Below are 27,614 nucleotides of genomic sequence, written 5' to 3' on the forward strand. Positions count from 1 at the left end.
ATAAAAATTAGTTTAGAAAAAAAAAAACAAGTTATTAATCTCAATAGAGTCCATTACCCGATTTGCAGGTTTGACGTGTTGACCTGGGTTTTTCGATTCACAGGTTTATCTATCAAACCTGATATGTTTGTGTTTTTAGTTTGTGGTCCTTTAATTGTTTTTAATTATTTCATTCTTCTACAATATTGGATTGCTTAGAAAATGAAATTCATGATTTATTTATTTTTCTACTCTTTATATGGTTACCATGATCTCAAATAAATGTTTTTTTTAAAGTTGGTACTCGATTTTGAAAGCATTTAATTTTATTATAAAATTAAATAAAAATAATTTACAAAACAAAAAAGTTATTAAACTCATTGAAGTCCATGATTTAGATCGCAAGGTGATCGAAGTAGATTCAATTTGGTATTGCCTCAATATTAAAAAATAAATTATCGTTTTAATTTTTCTTTAAAACTTATGTTATATTTTTACTGATCATTCAACTTGTTTTTGAACCTATTAAATTCAATGATTTATATTGGATTAGTCCCTACGTAAAAATTAAACTGAATAAGGAGACAAGTTGATATTTTTCAAGATTAAACTATTGGATTGAATTTAATAATTTTGTTAAAAAAAAATTATATTTCTAATATATTTTTTTAAATTTTTTTTAGCATAACATGATCCGAATTGAAGTCCAACGGGAAAGTAGTAATCTTTCCCGAATTCCGGTTAGCGGTGCTGGTCATCCTATTATTCTCGGAGCAATCATTTTGTTTAATGGATTCGCACTTATTGTTCACTTCTCTTGCTCCCAGACTTCACTAATCCTACGGGTCTATGGACCCATTGATAAGATTGTTTTGTTACGTATCCGTTGCAAATAAAGCTCCTACTATGTAGGAAGACTTTTTCTTTGTTAGACCATTTCTTTATGCATGTTACCACTTTTTGTTAGTGTAGTTAGTGGGCTGATTTTCTGGCTTTCCATTTCTGTTGTAAGGCTATATAATAGCCAAAGCTTTTTATCAATAATACAGTCATTCATCCAGTTTCTTAATTACATTGCTTTATTGTTCTGTTCCTAACAAATTGGTATCAGAGCCCCCACTGGGACTGAGAAAATAAAAGCCGCAGCTTTTGAGTGACTTTCAAACACAGAGAGATTGAGAGAGGACGATGACTTTTGAAGGCCATTTTGTGCAACCTTCCATCCCACGTTTTGATGGTCATTATGACCATTGGAGCATGCTCATGGAGAACTTCCTTCGCAACAAGGAATACTGGAGTCTAATTGAAACTGGTTATGAAGAACCAGCACATGGAGAGCAGCCATTATCAGAAGGACGACAGCGAGAGCTAGATGCAGTAAAGCTCAAAGATCTCAAGGCAAAAAACTATCTTTTCCAAGCAATCGATAGAAGTATCCTGGAGACAATTTTGGACAAAGATACCTCCAAGAAGATATGGGATTCTATGAAGACCAAATATGAAGGGAATGCTAGAGTAAAACGTTCCACTCTTCAAGCTCTGCGAAGAGATTTTGAAGTTCTTGAAATGAAGGTTGGTGAAACAATCACTAATTATTTTGCTAGAGTGATGATAGTAGCAAATAAAATGCGAGTCTATGGGGAGATCATGACTGATGTCACAATATGTGAAAAAATCCTACGATCTCTCACAGACAAATTTAATTATATTGTTTGTTCCATTGAGGAATCTAGGAACTTGGATACCATCACCATTGATGAACTTCAAAGTTCACTTACTGTACATGAAAAGAAATTTCACAGAGGCAACGGTGTGGAGCAGGTTCTAAAAGTGACAACTGATGACAGAGTTTGGGGCAGAGGACGTGGAAGAAATTCTTTCAGAGGAAGAGGACGTGGAAGAGGAGGAGCAGCATTCAACAAGGCTATTGTGGAATGTTATAAAAGTCATAATCTTGGACATTTCCAGTATGAATGTCCAAAATGGGATAAAGAAGCAAATTATGCAGAAGTGAATGAAGAATATGATATGCTGTTAATGTCATATCTTGAGTCACCTGACACCCAACAGATTGATGCTTGGTTTCTTGACTCAGGATGTTCCAACCATATGTGTGGCAATAAAGGTATGTTCACAACCTTGAATGAGAGTTTTATTCATTCAGTTAAATTGGGAAACAATAGTCGCATGAACGTGATTGGCAAGGGGAGTATTAAGCTGGTTTTAAATGGAATCAGTCATGTTGTCCATGAAGTGTATTATGTTCCAGAGCTCAAAAACAATCTCTTGAGCATAAGACAACTTCAAGAACGAGGCTTGACTATTTTAATTCAAGGAGGAGTTTGCAAAATATATCATCCAGTTAAAGGTCTGATTATTCAGACAGAGATGAGTATGAATAGAATGTTTATACTGCTATCACACACTCCAGTATCTTTGACTGCTCCATCAGAAGGTTGTTTTTATACAAGTTCACCTGACCTTTTCCATCTTTGGCATCGACGATATGGTCACCTGAGTTATAAGGGATTGAAAGCTTTGCAGCACAAAGGGATGGTTCATGGACTTCCTCAGTTTCAAGTCTCAGACACTACGAGCATAAACTGCATTCATGGCAAACAACATCGAGGTATCATGCCAGCAAAGAGTACGTGGAGAGCAAGTCAGCCTTTGGAACTTATTCATGCCGACATATGTGGGCCAATTTCTCCTATTTCAAACAGTGGAAAGAGGTATACTTTATGTTTTATTGATGATTTTAGTCATAAATCATGGGTCTACTTATTGACAGCAAAGAGTGAGGCGCTGCTTTGTTTCCAGTTTTTCAAAAAACTGGTGGAAAAGGAGAAAGCATTCAATATCAAATGTTTACGGACAGATAGAGGGGGAGAATTCACTTCGACCGAATTCACTGACTTTTGCAAAGCAAATGGCATCAAAAGGCAGTTAACCACTGCTTACACACCACAACAAAACGGGGTGGCCGAAAGGAAAAATAGAATTGTGATGAATATGGTTCGGTCTATGCTGTCTGATAAGCAACTTCCCAAAACATTCTGGCCAGAAGCGGTGAACTGGACATTCTATGTTCTGAATAGATGTCCTACTTTGGCAGTGAAGAATGTTACACCGCAAGAGGCATGAAGTGGACATAAACCTTCTGTTGAGCATTTTCGTGTTTTTGGATGCCTCGCTCATGTTCATATACCAGATGTTAAACGAGGTAATTTAGATGATAAAAGTTTTCCTTGTGTTCTATTGGGAGTTAGTGATGAGTCCAAAGGGTATAGATTATTTGATCCTATAGCTAAGAAAATAGTTGTGAGCAGGGATGTTATTTTTTAGGAAGATAAACAGTGGGATTGGGATGTGAGTTATGAGGGACAAATCTTATTAGATTTAGAGTGGGGAGACACTGACGAACATTGCAGCGAGGGAGACGATGCAAATGACAGTGAAGGAGACGATAGTGAGGGAAATGATAGGGTAAATGCAAATGGAGACAGTAAACAAAATGGAGAGAATGCAATAAGAGAAACATGGGGGGGGAGAAGAAAATGATACTGAGAGAAGAAACACAGAATCACGGGGAGAGAGTAGTGTATTACAAGGTTGTGATGCACCGGGAGAAGGAAATGAAAATGAGAGAAGACACGCAAAAACACGGGGAGAGAGTAGTGTATCACGGCAGGGCTGTGAGAGTGAGAGAAATTCTAATGTTGGCTGTGATACGCAAGGCTGTGAGAGTGAGAGAAATCCTAATGTTTTTGTTGATGAGCATGCAGGGAGGGTTTATGAACGAAGAGTAAGACATCCCCCTTCTTATTTAAGTGACTATGTTACTACAGATGAGCTAACAGAAGATGAGGCATACATGGTTCAAAATGTTTCAACAGGTGATCCTATTTATTTTGAAGAAGCAATGAGAGATGAGAAATGGAGGCAAGCTATGGATAGTGAAATTCATTCTATTGAGAAGAATAAAACATGGTCTTTGAGTGAATTACCTACTGGAGTAAAAACAATTGGCGTCAAATGGGTGTACAAGACCAAATATAATGAACATGGAGAGGTTGATAAGCACAAAGCACGCTTAGTAGCTAAAGGCTACTCACAAAAGCATGGCATAGATTACACAGAGGTTTTTGCACCAGTGGCAAGGATGGACACCGTAATGATGATCATTGCGTTGGCAGCACAAAAGAATTGGAGGATTTTCCAGTTAGACGCCAAGTCAGCTTTTCTTTATGGAGAATTGAATGAAGAAGTTTACACTGAGCAACCAAGAGGTTATGAGATGAAAGGCAAGGAGCATTTGGTCTACAAACTACATAAAGCATTGTATGGATTAAAACAGGCTCCACGAGCTTGGTTTAGTCGAATTGAGGCACACTTTATCAAGGAGGGTTTTCAGAAGTGCGACAGTGAGCAAACATTGTTCACAAAGAAGAATGGAGCAGGAAAAATCATCATTGTAAGTATTTACGTTGATGATTTAATTTTTACTAGTGATGATAAAGATTTGATGTGTGATTTTAAAAAATCCATGTTGAGAGAGTTTGATATGACTGATTTGGGATGCATGAGATTTTTTCTTGGCATTGAAGTACTTCAAAGAACAGATGGTATTTTCATATATCAAAAAAAATATGCTCTGGAGATTCTGAAGAGATTTGGAATGCTGTATAGCAATGAGGTGAGTACTCCGATTGTTCCAGGTTTTAAGATAAGTAAGGATGAGGATGGAATTACAGTGGATGAGACATTCTATAAGCAATTAGTGGGAAGCTTGATGTATCTCACTGCCACAAGACCAGACATGATGTTTGTCACCAGTCTCATAAGCAGATTTATGGCAAAACCAACCGAACTTCATCTACAGGTTGCAAAAAGAGCTCTTCGATATTTAAAAGGGACGGTGAACTATGGTATTCATTACAAGAAAGGTGGAGATGATGGACTTTTTGCTTTCACAGATAGTGATTATGCAGGAGATGTGGAAGATAGAAAAAGCACAAGTGGCTATGTGTTTTTTGCTGAGTTCAGGTGCTGTAACATGGAGCTCGAAGAAGCAACCTATCGTCACTTTGTCTACTACTGAAGCAGAATTTATAGCAGCCGCAATATGTGCTTGTCAAGCTATATGGATGAAAAGAGTGTTAAGGGAGCTTGAGTACAGTAATGAGACTTGTACTCTAATCAGATGTGATAACAACTCAACCATTAAATTGTCAAAGAATCCTGTGATGCATGGTCGAAGTAAGCATATTGATGTACGATATCATTTTCTAAGAAATCTCACAAAAGAAGGTTCGATTGCTTTAATTCATTGTGGGAGCAAAGATCAGGTGGCAGATATAATGAACAAACCATTAAAGGTTGATGTTTTTCAAAGGCTTCGAAGCTTAATAGGAGTATGTGAGATCATAAACTAACTGTTTGATGACAGTAAGTTTCAGGGAGGGATTGATAAGATTGTTTTGTTACGTATCCATTGCAAATAAAGCTCCTACTATGTAGGAAGACTTTTTCTTTGTTAGACCATTTCTTTATGCATGTTACCACTTTCTGTTAGTGTAGTTAGTGGGCTGATTTTCTGGCTTTCCGTTTCTGTTGTAAGGCTATATAATAGCCAAAGCTTTTTATCAATAATACAGTCATTCATCCAGTTTCTTAATTACATTGCTTTATTGTTCTATTCCTAACACCCATCACCCACCTTTCATCCTTTGTTTAATTTTATGGCCGATCGAGTTTTCAGCAATGAATACCAATTATGTTGGCGTGGCTACATTTTATGGCCGATCGAGTTTTCAGCAATGAATACCAATTATGTTGGCGTGGCTACATTTACTGTAGCAATGCTGGTTTCAAAACCATAGTTTTTGTAGAAACCAAATTAATATTCTACGACAGCCACATGGGGCAATCCCCCACAATTTTCCGAAATTGATTCGAAGTTTCAATGCATTAAGATCACAATCAACGCATATTCGTCAAAATACTTGAAATAAAACAACAGAACCCTCTTCAAGTTTCATTTCTCACCAAAATTCATACCCTCCGCCACTTTCTTAAAAGCTGGCCTAGAGGAAATGTCCTCCCACCATGCCTTGACATGCGGGCGGTCATTCACCACCGTAGCTGCGGGGGTCTTCATGAGATAATACGCGTAAGGTAGGTGGTGAAGGTCAGCCAAGCTGTAGAAATCCCCTGCAAGGTACTTGGTGCTAGCCAGCTTCGCTTCATATATGTCAAGCACTTTTCCTAGCTTCTCTAAGTTGGTGTCAATGATTGTTTGATCTGGTAAATTGCCTTGAAGTGGAGACACTAAGAATTGGAAGATAATCGGCGCTATCGCAGGGTGGAATTGTTGGGATTCTACCTCTGTCCAAACCTTCACCAGTGCAGCTTCTTTGATGTTTTGGTGCCTTGTAAGATCGTAGCCAGTTTCCTTGAATCTTTCAGCAACGTACGATGTGATTGCTCGAGATTCTGGTAAAGAGATCAAATATTGCCGTCAAGTTATTACAGAGAGACCTTAAGATGGCTATGGAGTAAAGAGTCAACTGTCCAAAACCTTATCGTCCAGTTACATCCTAAAGTATGTCCCATCAATTAATCTTGGTCCAAAACAGAGCACCTAAGAACACGTACTAGCCACTGGTTTGCAGGTCCAAGTAATGAGACAATTTACTGATTCTTGCTAGGATTGCATGAGATACTACAGTTATAATCTGTTAAATACATTCATTTATTGCACCAGAGAAGCCTTGTATATAACCATTTTGTGGATCAACTAGTCAATCCCCTGATCACTGTGATTAGGGATAATCAAGTGGGATTATGACTTATAAAGCGTCTTGCTACCCTACGGATGCATTTATATGATCATGTTAGATCGTGGCGAAACAAACCAGTCGTTTTAATCGCAGTTTATCAATGTATGGGTCGAGCAGAGGCACCCTATTGAAATATATAATAATATCTTGATTATTTCACAAACAAAGTGTAGTCGCCTGTTGTGTTAAGTGAATAAATCATGGCTTACCAAATAAAGTAAGATCATCATCTTCAAGTGCTGGAATCTGACCAAAGGGCTGCATGCATGTAAAGCACTCATCAATGGTGAAGGACGATGGAATCAGATACCAACACAAAACAAAACGAAAATTCGGAGCTTACGTTTTTGGCCAGGAAAGGAGGCTGCTTGTGTTCGCCGGCGAAAAGATCAACTATGACAAGCTCAAAATCTAACTCCTTCTCATGCAGACAGGTCAGAACACGAGAGGTGCAAGTGGACATGGGTGCTCCATACAACTTAAGCGCCATTGATGAAGACAGAGCAATAGATTTCACTAATAATTTTTTATTTTTTAAAAAAAACGATGAAAGAAAACCACACTCCTTCACTCCTCTTATACTAGTTACCTGCTGCCTGGCTAGTGACTTCATTTTTTGGCTTTTCTACCAAGTTAGCTACTGGCTTCTCTGAAATGCATGTGCTCGCTGTAGTTTTTCTCTGTGTTTTCCTTGTTCTTGTTCACGGGAAACGTGTAAACCTGCCGGTCAATCTTTCAAGAACAAGAGTTTTGACTAACTGGATTAAATTTTTTTATAATAATAAAAAATTAGAGTACTAGCCAGCTCATTATCTTGTTTAATCTATGATTATTTTTCTTAATGATAGTTTAATCTATGATTTTGAAAGGGTGTCTGACGACTTTTCAACCGTGCTGGTTTTTAATCCTAAAGTATTTTGCAAAACATTATATATATTCTTAACTATAAATTGGGGTAAAAAACGAGTGAAAAAAATAAAATTGCTTTTCCACGTGGATATTTCACGATTTAAATAAAATAAAATTATATTCTAGAGAATCCTTCAGATTTTGTCTTGTCATGGACCAGACCTGACGCTAATCTGAGATTGTTTTTCGCTGAATATCACATGGGAGAGTTATGCTAAATTTCATGCATGCGCTGGGTGCTCTTTTGTGCAAATATTTTTTTTTTTATTCATATATATATATATATATATATATATATAAAGCTAGTTCGCAAGATTGTGCTCGGTGAGTAAGAACAAAATGAAGGAATTTTTTTGAATAATATTAATTCAAAAGCAATGTGAATTCATCCCGTATATACAGAAATTAATAATATGTTATAGTCATCGTGGCTGCTATCATGGCTGTGTTTGTTAAAAAATAAAATTTTAAATTTTTTTAAATTATGCTAATAAAAAAAAGGGTGTTATCTCATCAAATAAATAATGCGATGATGATTTTTACTAGTATAATAATTACTGAAAATTTATATAATTATTAATTTTAAAATATATAAAATTAATTGAATTACGTTTAACTTCAAGTTAATTCGAAAATCTTTATTAATAATAATAATAATAATAATAATAATGCATGATTATGTCACTCTTACCAGATGACAGAAGAGCAGCATTGACCTCTGTCTTCTGAGGCACATGGGCCATGAGAACTAAAACTTTGATGCTCTTTAATATTTAATTACCAGTATTAAGTGTGGCTACGGGTACGTGCATTAATAATAATAATAATAATTAGGAATAGCTGGTTCTGATTTGATCCAGTCAAACCGCAATTCCCAGTGCATTATTATTAAAAATGTCTGTCAGCATCCATCTCGAGATGTGCTCTCTCTCTCTTTTCTAATGTAAGTGGCAAAAAAGCAAAGTTCTATTGACCGATGGAAATCAATTCATGAGCCAAATATGCTCCCACTCTATTTATTTATTATTAATATAAATATTTAGATTCTGAAATTAACAACTATATAAAGTTTAAGTAATTTTAGTATTTATAAAACTTGAACTAATAATTTTTAAAAAATAAATCTAAACCTAACTAATTAAACTATATCCCTATAATTACTTAATTTAATTCTTATAAAACTTGTATACATTCACTAATAATATATTTTTTTAGTGAATTGGAAAAGTAAATTTAATTTTGATGTATGAATGATGGCATGGAGTTCTTGAACTTAAAAGGAAAAAAAAAAGATTGAGAAAAGGAGAAGTGGTGTGCTACTTCAATATATGATTAATCTCATTTGGAAGGGAGGATAGTTATAACATCATGGAATTGTCTCCAAACATAACTCGATGAGTCTCAGATTTTTTTATAATTTTTTAATAAACTCAAAATTATAAAGTTGATTTATGAATTTACAGCCTCCCATATTTGTTATTTATTAACTTTTAAATACAGAATAATTATTACACACCTCATGCTCTCTCTATATATTTTTATTACTATTCTATATCCCCATACGAATCCACCGTATGACTCGGAACTCGATGTCTGGGCGAGGAGGGAGGACTGTATCAATAGACAGAAAACAAAATGAGTGTGTGGGCCTCGCTCGGCCCAAGCCAAAAGTAAAAAAGGCAGCAGGAGCGGAAGATACCTGTACGGCGTTGTATTTAAATGATATAAGCCACCAAAAGATGCGCCGCATATGGATTCGCCCATCTAATTTTAGATACGGTAGGCATCGAGCCACATAGTTCACACGTGCTGGCGGGGAAGGAGTCGGTTTTGAGCAGCAGGTGGTGAGATTTGACAGCAGAGGACGTTTTATACCGCAACACCTGTCCGGAGATTTTTTTTAAAAATATTTTTTATTATTTTTTTAAAATTATTTTTAATATTAATATAATTTAAAATAAAAATATTAATGCATAGTTATAAGGCTTCAGTGTTCAGGCTTTCTCAGGCCTTAAAGAACGAAGCAGAGTGACGAGTTTCTTTGAGTTTTACTGGGAAAAGTGGTTATCGTGCAATAAAATAAAAGCGTAGAACAAGTTTTGGTTCAGTTTCAAATGATTGGAGTTGCATTTAGACTTGCAAGACACGGATATTAATTAATGTCATTAAAACAAAGTAGAATTGTGATTTAAAATTCAATAGATTTGGGGGTGTGGGGGGTGCAACGCCTGAACTGAGATCTACTGATATTGTCAAGCCAGGCCTGAGAGAACATGTACAATTTACTGGTTTGTGCCTTCTCAAGCCATACATCCAAATATACGTTTTCCTAATCCATCATGCAAAACCTGACAGTTATTAAGAAAAGAGATGCCATTTTAACATAATTTGCTATTCAAAATGGCATCCACATTACATCAAATCATCTCATTCCTTTTCCCTTTCTTTTTGCATTTTTTTTTCACGTACTTTACATTTTTATAGTTGCATATTTACAGCATAATAAAGCCATCTGGATGAGGCAATGCGGGGAAATAGCGAAAAAGGGAGAAAAAGGAAATGTATTTTCAAAGTGAAGACGAGATGCCTTTTTATAAGATTGCTTCTGGCGGGTTCAAGAAGTTGTGATATTCCAGCTGAGTCATCTCTCCACCATTCACAGGGTCAAACTGACATCGATAGAAACTGCAATCACAGCCAACTCTGTCAACAATTTTATTCCACCTGTTTCTTTTATCATGGAATTAACTTCTCAAGCAAGAAAAACTTAATGGCTAGAAGCAGACGCCATTGCAGCGAGGAGAGGCAGGGTGAGAGTAGGAGGCGAACGTGGAGACCAGACAAAGAGCATTATGGGAAGAGATTGGGACAAAAAAAAGAAGAAAAAAGGCTAGACTGGAGCACGACTTTATAGGGAAAATTCCCAAGAAAAAACTGTGACTTCCATCCCCCCGCCCCAACCCCCCTAAAAAAAAAAACCTGATTTATCTAGAAGGCTTTTTCAACAGATGGGGAGGTTGTTTCTCTTTTTTAGGCGGTGCATTAACAGATTTAGGCTGTCTGGAAATTACCATGTAAGCTGTAACTTATTCACAGAAACAAATTCTACCCATTACTTTAAGAAGAAATTTATAACAAAATGAAATGAAATCAACGTAAAACTTCTACAGCAATAGAATAGAACACACGCATTATTTTCTTACCTTCCATCCAAACCAAGGATAACCACTGTATTCTTTTGGTGACCAAAAGCAACAATGTACTGAGAACCCTCAGGCAAGTGAAACTGAGCCACTGACCACTCTGAGCTAAAATACTTCGGTAAAACTCCTGCAGATGAAATCATAATTAAAATACAGAGACAAAATAATGCATGTATAAATTGTCCTGATACTGCAGTGGGGATTGGAAAATAAAAACTTTTTCAGTGGATAGATGTAAACACCCACTTGCTGTATTTACAAGTGCTGTATTGAAAGCAACACACCTTTAGGAAACAGTTAAATAGAGTCGATGACTTTTCATTATTAATGTTCTTTAACCAGCAATGGTATTCAGACATAACAAACTGCTTAAAAAGACCTGTATTTAGGGTTCGATATCAGATGATTCCTTGTCCTTTTCTTCTATTTACAAATGGAAAACATTCATGTACTTTTTTAAACAGAAGTTGCAAGACTTTGTTTCACTAAACTTGTGAAATATTTTAGTAATTTTGCAAATGCTGGTTCTCAATGTTTTCTCCATAAATATTCCATTGACATGAAAAAGGATAGAGTTGCGATGCTCAAAAAGTGACAACAGCATAATGTTCAAACATTTTACAATGGAAGAAGAGATGGGTTAAGGCCATTTACCTTTGAAGAAAGATAAAGAGGAGGCAGGTGATGTAACAGCAAGATTAGGCTCATCTGTGCTCTGTGACCTGTCAATTCCTGGAGATCCTGGATTAATCTTAAGGCTGAAAACATGGACAGTGCCCTTATCACTCGAGACAGCTAGCCATTGGGCAGTTGAAGAGAATGCCAAACTATAAATTTCTGCTCTATCCGCACCCCTCCTCACCTAAATTTGTTTATCTAGTTAGTTTGGGCATATAAAGAATTTCACAAGACTGTCACTTTATAAGAATCACCCTCACTGAACAGGGAACGAGAATAAAAAACCTTACTTCTCTACAATATACACAGAAAATAACAGTGGAAATGCAGACATGGCATAGCTGAGGACTTGGGGAACAGCCAAGATCAGGATAGAAAGAGGGCATTAATTCATTGAAGGGCATGGAATGGAGATTACATAAGAACCAAAACGTCATAGGCCAATTATTTAAACAATGACTATAATTCGAAGCACAAATGTAAATATAAGAATAAATCAACTGAAAGGATTCGGAACAGAGTTAGCACCCACGTGCAGCATTACAAAAACAGTGTAAAGATCCCCACAAAATATCCAGTTTCCCCATCAAAGACTGCATTTGCATGCCAATACATTGAAAGCACCGACAATCTCTACATCATATTTCATATGCCATTATGAATAACACAAAGGAAAGAACTTTCCTTACATTTTGACCTGAATTACCTCAACTATTACAGCAGGAGCAGGTGGCATGATATCACAAATTGATAAGAGCAAACACCTAATTCATGGTACAGACTAGAAATCATATCCAATTTCTATTTAAAAATTAAAAAGGAAGAGGTTAACAAAAGCCCCAGATAGTGGATACATCCAAAGCTAACGTTTGTCTAGATCAACTAACACTAAATGGTCATTCATACCGCTTCCTTCGTTTTGGGAAGTGTTAAAACGAGATTCAACTCCTCGCAACTAATTTTCAAATCCTTTCGAGAGTCAGAAAAAACACACCCAAAATACCAGCTCCACAGCAATATATTTCACTTCCAGCTACCTCAACTATTTCCGAACCACATTACACCAACAACACTTCAAACTCAATACAGCTAGCTATATAAATTCACATAACTTCAAAAATACAGTCCACGTAAACAAAGCCACAAAGCACAAACAAAAGAAAAGATAATGCACACACACCTCTTGAAGCAGGGTACCATCAGCTGTATTGAAAACCCGAACGAGTGTCCCCTTAGTGCTAGCAGTAACCAACAACTGCCCATCCTGCGTGAGGGAAAAACACGCAATCCTCGAATCATGCGCCATAATAAACTTAGTTCGTTTCGACGCGTAATGCTCCACCCGAACCTGTCCTTTCTGCAATCCTGGACAAACCAAAACTAACGATCCTGCACCATGTGAAACCGCACAAAGCCCTTTCGGATTCGCAATTGTTTCAATCTGATGCAAAAGCTTCAAATCCGCAAAGTTATAAACAAATATCTTCTGCTCCAAGACAACAATAATCCTATCCCGTCTTAGCTTCACAGACCGGACCTCGGACCGAAACGATAGCTCCCCGATGCATCGGCTCTGATGATCGTCCCAGATCATGACCTTGTTTGGAGAGTACTGGGGGTCAGGTCCACCACCAACAATAGCTAAAATATTGCATCTAAAAAGCATCTCAACCACTCCAATCCCTCCGCCGCCGCTATTTCCATCGCCATCGAAATCGCGACGGAAGATCTCGCGTAAGGGGTCACAGTTGTAGATACGAAACCCGTGGTCAGTTCCTGCAGCGAAACACCCAAAATCCTGGTTGAAGGAGAGATGGAGGAGAGAAATCAGAGGAGGCGTTGAGGTTGATTGAGGTGGAGAAGATATAGAGGTGTTGTAATTGGTAATGAGATTTGGGTTAGAGTTCGGGCCCGGATCCGGATCCGGATCCGGAGGCATAGTAGACGACAGCGAATCGTTAGATTGAGACTCGGACGGGGAATGAGCTTGCGAATCGATTTCATCTTGAGTTGAGAGAAGGTCCGAGTTAGGGTTTGAATTTGGCCATGGAGGAGAGGAGTAAGCTGAGAGAGTAGACATGGATGCCGGCCGTGAAAGATAATTTTCAAGTTTAAGGGGATTATTATGAAATGGGATAGCAATCATAGCATGGGCGTCCGGGTTAAGTTGAAATTACTATATTGTACATCTTGATTAGCTTGTTGGAGAATTGAAAACGGGGATAGTTTTGTCCTAGTGATCGTACGATGTTGTGTCGTTTAATGATACAATAGTATGTGGTGATTCGTTTATTTGTGGACACGTGTCGTGTTTGGGACGCTTGAGAGGATTGAGGGGGTGATGATAGCTTCGTCTTCGAGGAAATTTTTTGCAATGGTGTAGGGGAAGACTGCTTCTTCCGTGCAAGTTACTAATTATAAATTATATAAATATTTAAATTTCCTTTTGTTTTTTAAATGTTTCAAAAATTTATCAAGCTAATGATTATGTAATGTTACACTTAGTTGTTGCGTGGCTTGACAGACAAGTTTATATGTGGTTATTGATTAATGTGGACTCTGTTTGGTAAAAAAAAAAAAAACAATCAATGCTTCTCCAATATAACTTTCATTAAAGTTTTTTCATCTAGATTATATTTTTTTTTATTCCAAAAACCCCCTAAATTATATAAGGATATGATAAAAATAATTAAAAATATGGGTATAACAGAGACTCGCCAATTGTATAATTTATTATAAAATTTTTATTCAATTTCATAAAAGCTGTATTAAATCTTAAAAATAAATAAATATTATCAAAACTGTTTCTTGTAATAAAATTATCTCTATCGTATATTTTTTTAAAGAAATTACAAATGACACTGTTACTTTTTAAACCGAGTTATCTATATGAATTGATTGGTTTTCAATCATGCTATTTCTTTTTTAAAAAATTCTATACAATCCTTCTCTTCTTTGAGAAAAAAAAAAAAAAGAAACCTTCGAAAAAGGATCCCATTTCAATTTGATGGAGTCTTTTACCTGTAGTTTTAAAATTCGGTTTGATGGATTGATCCAAAATCCAGTTAATATAAAACTGATATTGAGCCTGATTGAAAAAAAAATAATAAAAAAAAAAGTTTAGTGTGATTCAGCTGACTAAATAAGTTGATCCGATCAAAAACTCGGTTGCAACTCTTTAATTTTTGTTTTTTTTATTAAAACAACAATACTTTATTTTAAAAAAAAAAATAATTAATTCAGATAATTCAGTTAAAATTTAAAACTTGGATCTTAAACCGGCCTAACTATCTAATGAATCTAAAAACTATGTTTTTACTTGTTGTAACTCGACAGTCGTGGGTATTTTAAGTCGGAGCTGGGTACATAAAAATAAACTATTCCAACCCGACCAATCGTGAAACAAAATAGTTGAGTTTTGTCCAAAAAAGAAACAACAGAATTCTGAAAAAGCGCGCCTGCTTTTTCTACAGCTTTTATAGGGTAAAAATCTATTTAATATTTGTGCTTGTTTTTTTAAATATAATTTTAAAAAATATATATTAAAATAATTTTTTTTATTTTTTAAAATTTATTTTTATATAAATACAATTTAAAATAAAAAAATAAAAATTTTCAAATTTGTTTAAAAAACCAAAACGAACAGTATTTGAAAACGAACAGTCTAGATCAATCATTTCAATCATCCAGGCAGTTAAATCAGTCACTTTTCCGTCAAGTCAACAATAAAGTAGAGTCCGAATACCATACAGTAGTCCCTCCCTCATCCGATCTCTGCAAAAGTAGAAGACATCCCGCGCAATTTTGATTTCTCTAAAAAAGAAATAAAAATAATTTTTTCATTCATAAAATAAGCATACGAGAGAGAAGCCAGAGAGGTTCTCAGGCAGAGAGAGAGAGAGAGAGAGAGACAGGGGGAGAGAGAGAGTTGATGAAGAGGAAAACCCTAACAAAGAGAAGCTATACGAAGAGAAACAGGAGGGCGAGCAGCACCACAGCCAACATGAAGAAGGGCACATTAATAACCCACTTGCAACAGGTTCAGCACCACCAAATCCAATCATCTTCTGCCACCTCAGCAGCAGCAGCGTCATCATCTCGCTTCCAGAACGTTCTGGACTCCGACCCCATCGATCCTCAGCTGCTTGCCGAGGATGTTGATGGAAAAGATTTCATCCTCAGTCAAGATTTCTTTTGGTAATTTTTGTTTCTTTTTTTAGAAATATGAGTTTAATAATAATGTCTTTCTCGTTATTGTTTGGTGTTTTTGATAATAGGTAATCGAATTATCAATAGTTTTAATTGAGACGCAATCCTCTTTTTTGTGTCACTGAATCTGTATATGCAATCTGCAAGCAGTTGAATTAATTTTTTCTTTAATATCTTGTTGTAAATGCAGCACTCCAGATTATATCACACCAGACAATCAGAACTTGCTCTACAGTTTTGATTGCAACAAGGTGATGCCTTAAACAGTATTATATTATATACACATTGACACATGCTTGCGAATTAAAAATGAATTTTTCGATGGTTTGAATATTGGTTTGGCACAGGAAAACATTCCATGCCCCAAATCACCGGAGAAAGTAAACACTGTCATAGCAAAAAAGCTTCGACAGGGTAAGCTGAGTTCATTCGCATCATGCTCGATTCTTGATTGATGTTTCAACTGGCTTCGCTTTGCAAAATTGAGAATACTTGCATTAAATCTGTTCATATCATCTCAAGCTTTACTGAATTCTCATAGCATGGTACTAGATGCTAATTACATGTATTCTTCTCTCGTGTGGTATTCCCAGTTCATCCTCTCAGTCCTACATTGTCTGACCAGCAACCAATCGTGGATATCGGGAAAGATAACATCTGTGCAGAAGAAATGTTAATTGAGAAACCATCAACTCTGGAAACCAAAAGGCCTCAAAATTATGTATCACAATCTGCTGTTTTTTTTACGCTGTCGGGTTATGCCCCCTCCTTGCATCAAGAACCCGTATTTAACCGATGCTTCAGAAGTGGGTATAGATCCATTTGGAAATCAAAGATCAAAATGCGCAGGTACATTCCTGTTTGTTATCAGTGAACAACATGATTATGGGATGATTACAATTACAATTACAATTTCTTATTCATTATTTTTCTATAAATTTTAGAAGCAAAACTTTCTCCAGAGAAATTCTTGTTACTTAATGCTGCAATCAACAGGATTTTTTGCAGCATTTGCAGGCGGTGATGGCCTGTCACGCTATCACACAGACTTTCATGAAATCCAGGTATCTATCCAGATTCCAAAAGCTCTAGACTTATTCAGATCACTACATTTCATTTCTTGTTATGTTTAGTACTTTGCCTCCCTTTCTAGCAAATTGGAACTGGGAACTTCAGTTGTGTTTTCAAAGTTCTGAAAAGAATCGATGGTTGCTTGTATGCTGTGAAACATAGCACAAGGCAGTTGCATCAAGATGCAGAAAGGTAGTTTCTTCATGCTTTTTAGATACAAAAATCAATTGTTCAACCAACACATTGAGGCTGTACTGTTTAAATTTTACAGGAGGAAAGCATTAATGGAGGTTCAAGCTCTAGCAGCTTTAGGTTAGTGTAGTACTAATTTCTGAGCTTTTTGTACTTCAGCTAGCTGTGGCATGAAGAATTGTTTTCTAGTTGATTTCATTGTCTTACATCCTTAGGATATCATGAGAACATTGTTGGATACTACTCGTCTTGGTTTGAAAATGAGCAACTCTACATTCAGATGGAACTCTGTGATGGCAGCTTATCCATTAATAGATCTTCTGAATCCATAACAGAGGGAGAAGCACTGCAAGTCTTACTTCAGGTGAACATTTTCCATGGACCATATAAAACTTGAAAGCTTCATATGAACTGGATAATTCTCAATGGTGGCACATATGCATTGCCACAAAGGGTTTTTTTTATGATGATGTCAATAAATTTCTTATTGAAATAATAGAAGCTATTTCTAACATCAGAAGTCTTACAGATTGCGAAGGCATTAAAGTTTATTCATGAGAGAGGAATAGCTCACTTAGATGTGAAACCTGACAATATTTATTTCAAGAATGGAGTTTATAAGCTCGGTGATTTTGGATGTGCAACACTTCTTGACCAGAGTCTACCAGTTGAAGAGGGTGATGCACGCTATATGCCTCAAGAAATCTTGAATGAGAATTACAATTATCTTGACAAAGTTGACATCTTTTCCTTGGGAGCAGCTATTTATGAGCTTATTAGGGGGTCAACTTTGCCACAATCAGGATCCCAGTTTTTTAACCTTAGGGAGGGCAAACTGCCTCTCCTTCCTGGTCATTCATTGCAACTTCAGAACTTGCTAAAGGTATTACATGTTATTTTCTTGTCTGCTGTACTTGCGGTCCATAGGAATGGCAAATAGTTACAGTTTTGTCCTCCCAGTCATGTGCCCTGTTCTTGAGCAGATCAGAATTTGTTTGACTCATCATGGAAATCTTAAAAAGAATCGTTTTAGAATTTATGTGAAATATATTATTGTAATAAATCAGTAATTTATGTATAAAAATAAAAATAAAAATTAAATTAGTAAGTGTGCTAGTTTGGGGTTGGGGGCGCATCAACCTGCCCCTGCTGTAAAAGTTGGGTTTTTTCAGGCAGATTGGGTGGGTATTCACCGAATCTGGCCAAATTGTCATCGTGCTTGCAGACTTCTATGGAAATGGGTCTAAACTATCTTGAAGGCGTCATCTTAAAAGAAAAAAAATGGTATTTAATGACCATGTTCTCTTTTACAGTTTTGTTCAAGTACTTAGTTCAGAATGGTTCACTTACATTTACTTGCTGCTGTATCTTATTTCATTGGTTAGAATTGTCCCTGTGTAGTATAGTTTGCAGGAGTTGTATATGAAGTGAGAACAAAATAACATGTTAGTAGCCTTTCTGAATTTCTTAAGGTGGCAAACAAGTTTCTTTGTCCATTTAAGTTGCAGGATCCCTGTAATAACCCAAACCTGCTTGAAGCAATTTATATACTTCATTAGTGAGGTGAAAAGTTTGTTGTTGTAGATGAAACTTGTTCTTTCACTGTGTATCAAGTCTAGTATTGTATTGCATGGCTGATTTATCTGACGGTTTCGTAATTTCATCAGGCCATGGTTTGTCCTGATCCCATTCGGCGGCCTTCTGCTAAGGAATTAATCGAAAATCCAATGTTCGGTAAGTTCAAAGAAATCTAATATCCCAAGCAAAAGCTTAACTGGATTTTGACAGCAACACGAGTTTTGTACGTGGCTGCATACGATCAGCTACCCTTCCAAGGAGGCCCAATTACAAGATTATGAATGGCCAATTTTGTGAGATGCAGTCCCTTTCAGAGTACAGGCACCAAATTTTTCTACCTGGCAGGATGAATCACGAACGTGTCATATACTCGTCAAATGTTGCTTTATGAGCTAAGGTATGCAATTTCAATGAAACTGCAATCAGGACTAGAATACTGATGATAATCTGATGATCTTGTGGAATGGTGCAAACGACTCATGTAGCCGATCCCAACTAGTTTGGGATTAAGGCTGGGCTGTAGTATACCGTGTCAAAGTTGATGGTTGATTTAAACAATAGATCAAACAACTATTTATGTTAGGTTTTTCTTTCAAACCCGGTTCATAAAACCTCGTTTCAGCGTAATCTATCAATACAGATTTCTTCTACTGTTCTTTACATATGAAGTGACCTTCTGCAAGTCACTTGTCGTGTTTTCCATTTCACAGAATTCCGGAACATTGAAAATAAAACGAGTCAAATTTACAAGCAATAAACTTGCAAAAAGCTGCATCTTTTGGTACTCGAGGTTGCTTTAAATGAAATTTTAGACAAACAAATGAGCTTGTAATTAAAACAAAAAAAATGGTGATTGGAGTCTGAGCTCATCTCTGCCATGCGTGGTTGAAAAGCTTCTTTTTTTTATTATTATTGTTTTTATTTTTTATGGTGAAAGGCAATTTACTAGTAGCTAAGAGACCTGATCTAGTGTTTCCAGGTGCACCGTTGGTCGTGATTTTTTATATCAATAAATTAAAATAATTTAAAAATATATAAATTCAAAAAAAAAAAAAATTCAAAAGCATTTCAAATTGATAGCTGCTTGTTATTTCCTCCACTGAATCTCTTACATGGCATGAAGCCGCCAATCATAAACTGCTCTTGATGGTTTTGGTCTGGTCAGTACTTGCAAACTTGAGCGTTTTCTTCACCGATGTACATGTCATCGCTCATCTGGTCAAGGAATCAAGATGCTGAAAGCAACTGCCACCGGCAGTTTTGGATGCTTTCAGGTGACATGATTGACCTGGTTGCAGTGAGATGATCATTTCCCATCTTTCTTGCATCTCATCAAAATGCCCTTGCCTTTGCCGGCTGTCTATTCAGGCCATCTAGTTTCTCTCTGATAAGAGTAGACATTCTGCTACTATTAGGCTCATTTGTTAGGTGAAAAGGAGGGTTTTTTTTGGAAAGTGATATTTTAGGAAAATGAATTTTTAGGAAGTGAATTGTTTTTTTATATTTGATAGTATTATAAAAATAAGTTGAAAAATATTTTTTAAAATAAATAATAAAAAAATAAGGATTAATTTTTTTTATTAGAAAATATTTTTTGTTGATTAATTTTTTTAATGATAAAAAAATATATAAAAGTTTAAAAAATTATTTATCATGAAATAAACGAGATTAATATGTGGTTGAAGTGATTGTCGTTTACTTCAACTGAAAGCTAAGTTATCCAAGTGACAAACAAAAATGTTGTGTCGGCTTATTGCAAATCTACGTGTGTTTTTCATCCCTACATGGATGGAAGGAAACCTCTTGAAGGCCATTGTATATAGAAGAAAGACAAAGACCTAGCTAGCTAGCCTCGGAACCCAAAATCAGCTTTTATTTTTCAACTTGTGCAATCCACGGATGTTTCCTTGTACCATACGAGCAGCAAGTTTCAAATGTCAAACAAAATACACGCATGTGTGTTTTGTTTCCACCAGGAATTTCTGTTCATTCATCAATCATGCGTATGCCCACTGCAGTGTGTTTGGTATTATGATAATTTTTATAGTTATGATTTTGTAGTTTTGATTTGAAAAAAAATATTTTTATAAAAAGTATTTTTAGTTGAGGTTGGTTTGATATTTATATATGTTTAGTTAAAATTACAGTTGAAATTGAGGTTGAACAAAAAATAATTTAATATGTTTAGTTAAAAGAATGTTTTTTAAATTGAGGTTATAAAATAATTAATACACACACACATATATATATATATTAATAATATTGATGGTTTTTAATTTAAATATTATAGATTTAATTATTGTTATTACATCATGAAATAAATAATACTTATATTAAATACTTTTTATTATTTCATTAAACTATTTATAATTTTATTATCTACGAAATCTATCTAATAAGAACTACAGTTTTCTTGATTTTTTAAGTGCATAGCAACATCAGGTAAAATATCATCAGGAAAAAAAATTAGAATTGCGATCAAATTCTGCAAATATTACATCATCAAGTGTTCTACTTTTATTTTTTTGAATAAAACACAATTAAAAATAAAAATAAAAAATTGAATTTTTTTTAACTCAATCAGACCATTTCAATGTATTTAGTTAGCTTTGGAATTTAATTATAGTGGTTGATTTAAATTCAATTCATAAATAAGTTGAAATAATTTTTTTAAAAAATTATAAAATTCAATTCATTTTATTTTTTATGTTATCTTTATTTTATTTTTTTCAAAGGTATTGAAAAAAAAGGCTAGATATATTTTTTTTTAATTTTTTTAATATTTTATTTTTATTTTTATTTTTATGATATTTCTAGAGATTAAATTTATTTTTTTATTAAAATATTTAAATTAAACTTTATTTCAAAGGGTAGAAAACATGTCGTGTAACGTTTTCTATTGTCAATCACGTGTTTTGACGTCCATACTTTCCAATGCTGAAGGCAGCAGGTTTCAACTTTGGGGTTTCTGCAATTAGAATATACCACTCGGATTCTCATTAGATTAGCATCTTGAATAAGAAATATAGTTATGCCCAGTTCTCATTATATTAAATATTTAATTTTAAAAGGTATAGTTTAATGGATCAAATTTTATATTTGATTTTCAAAGATTATTAATTTGAGTGTTACAAATTTATGTCCATTAAAAACTTATATAATCATTAATTTTAAGATTTTAGAAGTTAGTTAAAATATAAATAAACTAGTCGGATAGTTATAATTAAAAAAAAATAAATCTAACAAGAACTATGCAAGGTAAAACTATACAGATCATCAGATTACTCACGGCAAGCAAAATGAAACTGAATAATAAAAAATCAACGAAATAGTTATTAAATATTCTTGGAGGGACCATTTATGCGAAGAAAAAGAGCAACAATAGACTAGCGTCCAAGGCATCGTTTCTACTATAGTGGTATAAAAAGCATCCACTGGCATAAAATTCCACTATCAATGATAGGAAAAGGAGGAACATAAGATATATTTCCACATTTTGGTTTTTAATTGAAAAATATAACCAAAACAGTTCACTAAATAGTAGAGCATGGTTAAATATTTGACAGCGTAGGAAGTAGCTCCTAGCTGCTTATTTTTTTCTTGCGTTTCAAACACAGCACCCCATGAAACCTATGAACAATAATAAGCGTTTGTTAATTAATCAAACAACTTGCAAAATGAAACCGCAGGAAACATGGACGCTACCACATAGCCAAACAGATAATTATGTGAGATGGCTTACTTGATGGTTGGTGTAGGAAGATGGTTTTTTTTTTTAATAAAAAAAATAAATCAGCCCAATAAACTTAAAAAACTTAGGGGATATTGTTTAAAAAAGATTTGATAAAATGATATAGTTAAATCTTGTCACGCTTCAAAAACACGACATCCATTACATGTCACACTTATAAAACATGAAAACTACATGTTGTATTTTTGAAGTACAACAACTTAAGATGTCATTGTTTCTCTCATAAAAAGAACCATTGATAAGTATTTCTATGTTAAAAAAAATCCATAAATCTCTTAAAACAACAAAAAAATCTAACTCATCTTAGTCTCCAAATATCCTTTGTTGTTTTTGTGTTGAAAACTCATTATTCCCTTTGCCTCTTCAGCCACTACCTCATCTCTTCTTGTAGACCGATAAGTAAAGCAAACATATTATTCTATTAATTTGTATTTGGTTTAGTTGAAATTAAATAATTATTTTGGTTGAATTTAGGGTTTTAAAAGAGTTTGGGTTGAGGGTGGTTACCTTTGGGTTTGATGTAGGGTTTGGAAGAAAACCTAGTATTTATATATTTTTTTAAAATGTTAGTCGAATCGGTTTAATTCGATCCACTTTAATTATTTTAAAATTTTTAAAATTGAAACTAAACTAAACTAGAATTTTTTTTAGGATTTTCTAATTAATTAATTTGATTTGTTTACTTGATTTAATTTTTTTTTAAAATTTTTTCAGTTTAATAAAAATTTTACTCATCTCTAATATACTAAATATTTAAAAGGGGTTAAATAATAAAATTTAAACTAGTAACACTAAAAGGTGTCACGTATGCGAAAGCCGGTGGCCATAAGTAATCGTTTTGATTGAAGTAAAGTTTACAAAAAAGGTATTTCACTGTTAATTGTTTGATTGAATTTAGGGTTTTAAAAGAGTTTGAGTTGAGGGCGGTTACTTTTGGATTTGAAAGAAAACTTAATATTTATATTTTTTAAAAACTGTTAGTTGAACCGGTTCAGTTCAATCCAGTTCAGTTAATTTTAAATTTTTAAAATTGAAATTAAACTAAACTAGAAATTTTTTAGGATTTTCTAATTAATTAATTCAATTTTTTTTCTTGATTTATTTTTTTTTTAATAAAAAAATTCAGTTTAATAAATTTTTTACTCATCTCTAATATACTAAATATTTAAGAGGGGGTAAATAAGAAAATTTGAACTAGTAACGCTAGAAGGTGTCACGTATGCGAAAACTGGCGGCCATAAGTACACAGGGAAGAAGAGAACAACTTGCAGTACAATAATAGAATGCTAGAAGTCTTCCAGTGAACACCCTGATGCTCTGAACACAGCCTGCCCTATATATGACCTCTCAACGAACGAAAATAAAAGCATGCGGCCATCTGCTTCAAAAGTCTAATCTAACCTCTAGTTCAAAACATTAAAGGCACAAGCCCCAAGGTCGGCCAAGGAGATATGTAGACCGTGGTCAATATTTTTTTTTAATTAATGTTAGTTTTTGAAGAAGTTTGTATGTATCTCGACTAATTTTATAGGTCTTAAAATTAATAATAATATAAGTCTCTAGTGATCATTATATTAGCAACCATATTTACACTAATAAATGTGTAATTTTTTTTTTATTAATGCGGGTGTCCGGGTCAGCTTACGCGCATCTCGACTAATTCCACGAGCTCTGAAATTAACAACCATGTAAGCTTTTAGTAGCCTTGAAGTTTGTGAGACTTGAAATGGTGAATCTAAGAAGCAAATTTAGGGCTTGACCAATTAAGCTACACCTCTCAGTGTTATCATTGAAGGTTAGATTGGAGGTAAAAAAAAATATGTATTTTTTAAATGTTTTTATAATATTTTCTCAATATTTTTTTAATTTTCAATATTAACCTATCAAAACTATAAAAACGTATATGAAAAACATTAATTTATTTTTTTAGATAAAAATAATATTTTTTTAAAAAAAATACAATACCAAACATGCTTTTAAAGTGACTGAAAATTGTGAGTGGCTGAATTTTTGTTCTTTCTTCTGGGAATCCTCTTCAAATCAACAGTTAAACATGGTATTCATGTGCTTTCAAGTCAAACAAGTTAACCTTCTAGAATTACAAAAAAAGTATTTCACTGTAAAAAGTTCAACAATGCAGTAGTAGTTGTCACCTTCTTCCATTAACTGATCAGTGAAAAATAAATCTCAGCAAACAAATTTAAGATTACTACAAGGATCTTTTGCTGAGCACTACTAATTTTAGTTTATCACACACCTGTTATTATCAGTTATTAATTATCTGGTTTTTTATTACAAACCATCAAACATTTTAACTAAAAAAAATCAAATTTTTTTAAATTAAAAATTTAACTAATTATTCAATACAGCAATTTAATTTATTTATGTACATCTAGTCATCATCAACGTATTATAATTAAACTTGTTTGTTTAGAAGTATAGTTATAATTATTTTTAAAATGTTTTTTTATGCTGAAATGCATTAAAAATATATTTTTTTTATTTTTAAAATCAATTTATCAAAACAATCCAAAACATAAAAAAAATAAATTAATTTTTAATATAAAAAATTAAAATTTTTAAAAATACAAATATAATCGTGCTTCCAAGCAATCCACAGGACAGCCTTGGAATAATCAACGCGGGTTGTGTGCAAATGCTTGCTCTGAACACAACCCTCCCTCCATATGACCTCTCAATATTTTCCATAGTTATTAAACCCGGCCCGGCCCGGCGGGTCAACCCGGGACCCGGTCGACCCGGTGGCTGGACCGGTTCGGGTTTAATAAAAGACCGGCTGTGGCAACAGCCCGGCCAAACCCGGGCGACCCGGTGGGTCGACCCGGGACCCGGGTGACCCGGACGAGACCCGGACAAGACCCGGGTTTTTTTTAAAAAAAAATATGGGATAAAAAAAATTGGTTTAAATATTTCAACTTAAAATGATAACATAGTATCTTTTCAAAGTGGGGTTTAAAGCCCTTTCATATATATACTCTATGTTTACATGAAAAAATCATGTTTTTTCAATGTGGGATTTGAAACCCATTAGTATATATACTCTATGTTCCCAAGGAAAAAATCATGTTTTTTCAATGTGGGATAAAAAACCTTTTGGTTTAAATACTTCAACTTAAAGGGATAACATAGTATCTTTTCAATGTGGGATTTGAAGCCCTTTCATATATATACTCTATGTTCCTATGAAAAAAGTTATGTTTTTTCAATGTGGGATTTGAAACCCATTAGTATATATACTCTATGTTCCCAAGGAAAAAATCATGTTTTTTCAATGTGGGATAAAAAACCTTTTGGTTTAAATACTTCCACTTCAAGGGATAACATAGTATCTTTTCAAAGTGGGGTTTAAAGCCCTTTCATATATATACTCTATGTTTACATGAAAAAAATCATGTTTTTTCAATGTGAGATTTGAAACCCATTGGTATATATCTTCTATGTTCCCATGAAAAAAGTTATGTTTTTTCAATGTGGGATAAAAAACATAGAGTATATATATGAAAGGGCTTCAAATCCCACATTGAAAAGATAATATGTTATCCTTTTAAGTTGAAGTATTTAAACCAAAAGGTTTTTTATCCCACATTGAAAAAACATGATTTTTTCCTTGGGAACATAGAGTATATATACCAATGGGTTTCAAATCCCACATTGAAAAAACATGATTTTTTTCATGTAAACATAGAGTATATATATGAAAGGGCTTTAAACCCAACTTTGAAAAGATACTATGTTATCTCTTTAAGTTGAAGTATTTAAACCAAAAGGTTTTTTATCCCACATTGAAAAAACATGATTTTTTCCTTGGGAACATAGAGTATATATACTAATGGGTTTCAAATCCCACATTGAAAAAACATGATTTTTTCATGTAAACATAGAGTATATATATGAAAGGGCTTTAAACCCCACTTTAAAAAGATACTATGTTATCATTTTAAGTTGAAATATTTAAACCAATTTTTTTATCCCATATTTTACATGGATTTTTTCATATAAAATATTAATTTTTTTTAATCAACCCGGATAATCCGGGTTGACCCGGGTTAACCCGGGTTGACCCATGAAACCCGAGACCCGGCCCCTTGGCCGGGTCAACCTCCGGGCCGGGTTTAATAACTATGCAGGAAAGTCCCTCAAATGCCAGCCAAAGTTGACTTTGCCACAAGCGAGGATTAATCAATAATAAGATGCCACTAAATGATTTTCTGTCGACTCTCTTTAAAACTGTAGTATTCAATGAACCTTTACCAATTGAAGTTGATTTTCTATAAGATAATAAAATATTGATAATTAAATTGTTATGAGAACAATGTATAGTATTACATTTTAACATGTAATACTATAAATTGAAATATGCTTTGCTAGACTTTTTATTTTACTTATTAACATGTGATTTGTCTAGACTTTTAAATTGAAATAACTATTTAATCAAAAAATAAAATTAAGCTTTACAAAAAAATAAAGAAAAAATAAAAAGCATTAAGTTCCCATTTATTTGCCAAGAAATAGTCTTTGTTTAGAAAATAATTTTCATGAAAAGTGAATTATTTTTTGATATTTGATAATATAATAGAAAATAAGTTTGAAAATATTTTTTGATGTTTAGCTAGATTATGAAAAATGATCTAGAAAATAACTTTTTTTTAAAAAAAATTTATTCAAAAAATAAAGACCAAATATGAAAGATGAGACTTTTAAAGAATGATGAAATTAAAAAAAAAAAATTTAATTTCATAAATTATTTTAAAAAACAACAGGAAATTCTGTTAAATTTTTTAATATTTTTAAAAATTTTGAATATTTTTGAGGTTTTATTTTGATCCGTTAAAATGTGGATCTGTTAGTTTACAACAGGAAATTCCTTCTACAAAGTCATAAATTGCTGTGAACATGTTTTTTAAAAGTCGAATTTTCACTAAAAAAACATCAAAACGTTATTTTAAAATACAGCAATACCAAACCAACCCAACGAGTTCGTCGACTTACTGTGTACGAGGTTTCATTTTATCCTTCCTTTTGACCTAATAATAAATCAGTCTATTTGTAGTTCGCACTTTCACATGAACTTTAATCACAGGCTTGTTGCGCTTTGGTGTAGAATTAATTTTAATATGTTAATCTGAAACTTCTAATTAATCATTAATCAATTACTATATATGAAATTGATTTTAACTAACT

The 27,614-nt window shown here is 33.9% G+C and overlaps 3 protein-coding genes across 3 annotated transcripts; 1 reads left to right on the top strand and 2 right to left on the bottom strand.

Annotated features, from left to right (window-relative positions):
* Positions 1-5,918: 5,918 nt before the first annotated feature.
* LOC118041694 (glutathione S-transferase F13) lies at positions 5,919-7,502 on the bottom strand. The gene is made up of 3 exons (XM_035049169.2): positions 7,165-7,502; positions 7,031-7,079; positions 5,919-6,474 (listed from the first exon to the last, which is right to left on the bottom strand). The coding sequence occupies exons 1-3, from the start codon at positions 7,432-7,434 to the stop codon at positions 6,017-6,019; spliced, it is 777 nt and encodes a 258-aa protein (XP_034905060.1). The 5' UTR covers positions 7,435-7,502; the 3' UTR covers positions 5,919-6,016.
* Positions 7,503-10,085: 2,583 nt separating this feature from the next.
* On the bottom strand, positions 10,086-13,731 carry LOC118041381 (autophagy-related protein 18a). The gene is made up of 4 exons (XM_035048689.2): positions 12,792-13,731; positions 11,588-11,795; positions 10,934-11,060; positions 10,086-10,415 (listed from the first exon to the last, which is right to left on the bottom strand). The coding sequence occupies exons 1-4, from the start codon at positions 13,689-13,691 to the stop codon at positions 10,322-10,324; spliced, it is 1,329 nt and encodes a 442-aa protein (XP_034904580.1). The 5' UTR covers positions 13,692-13,731; the 3' UTR covers positions 10,086-10,321.
* Positions 13,732-15,342: 1,611 nt separating this feature from the next.
* LOC118041885 (wee1-like protein kinase) lies at positions 15,343-19,555 on the top strand. Its single transcript, XM_035049395.2, is given in 11 exon segments — positions 15,343-15,808; positions 16,011-16,071; positions 16,168-16,234; positions 16,414-16,559; positions 16,561-16,669; positions 16,817-16,884; positions 16,974-17,083; positions 17,163-17,203; positions 17,299-17,447; positions 17,613-17,966; positions 18,751-19,555. Coding segments are annotated over 11 exon segments (1,458 nt in total). The 5' UTR covers positions 15,343-15,542; the 3' UTR covers positions 18,838-19,555.
* Positions 19,556-27,614: the final 8,059 nt, after the last annotated feature.

The sequence above is a fragment of the Populus alba genome, chromosome 14 (genome assembly GCF_005239225.2).
Source record: "Populus alba chromosome 14, ASM523922v2, whole genome shotgun sequence".
Taxonomy (NCBI): Eukaryota; Viridiplantae; Streptophyta; class Magnoliopsida; order Malpighiales; family Salicaceae; genus Populus; species Populus alba.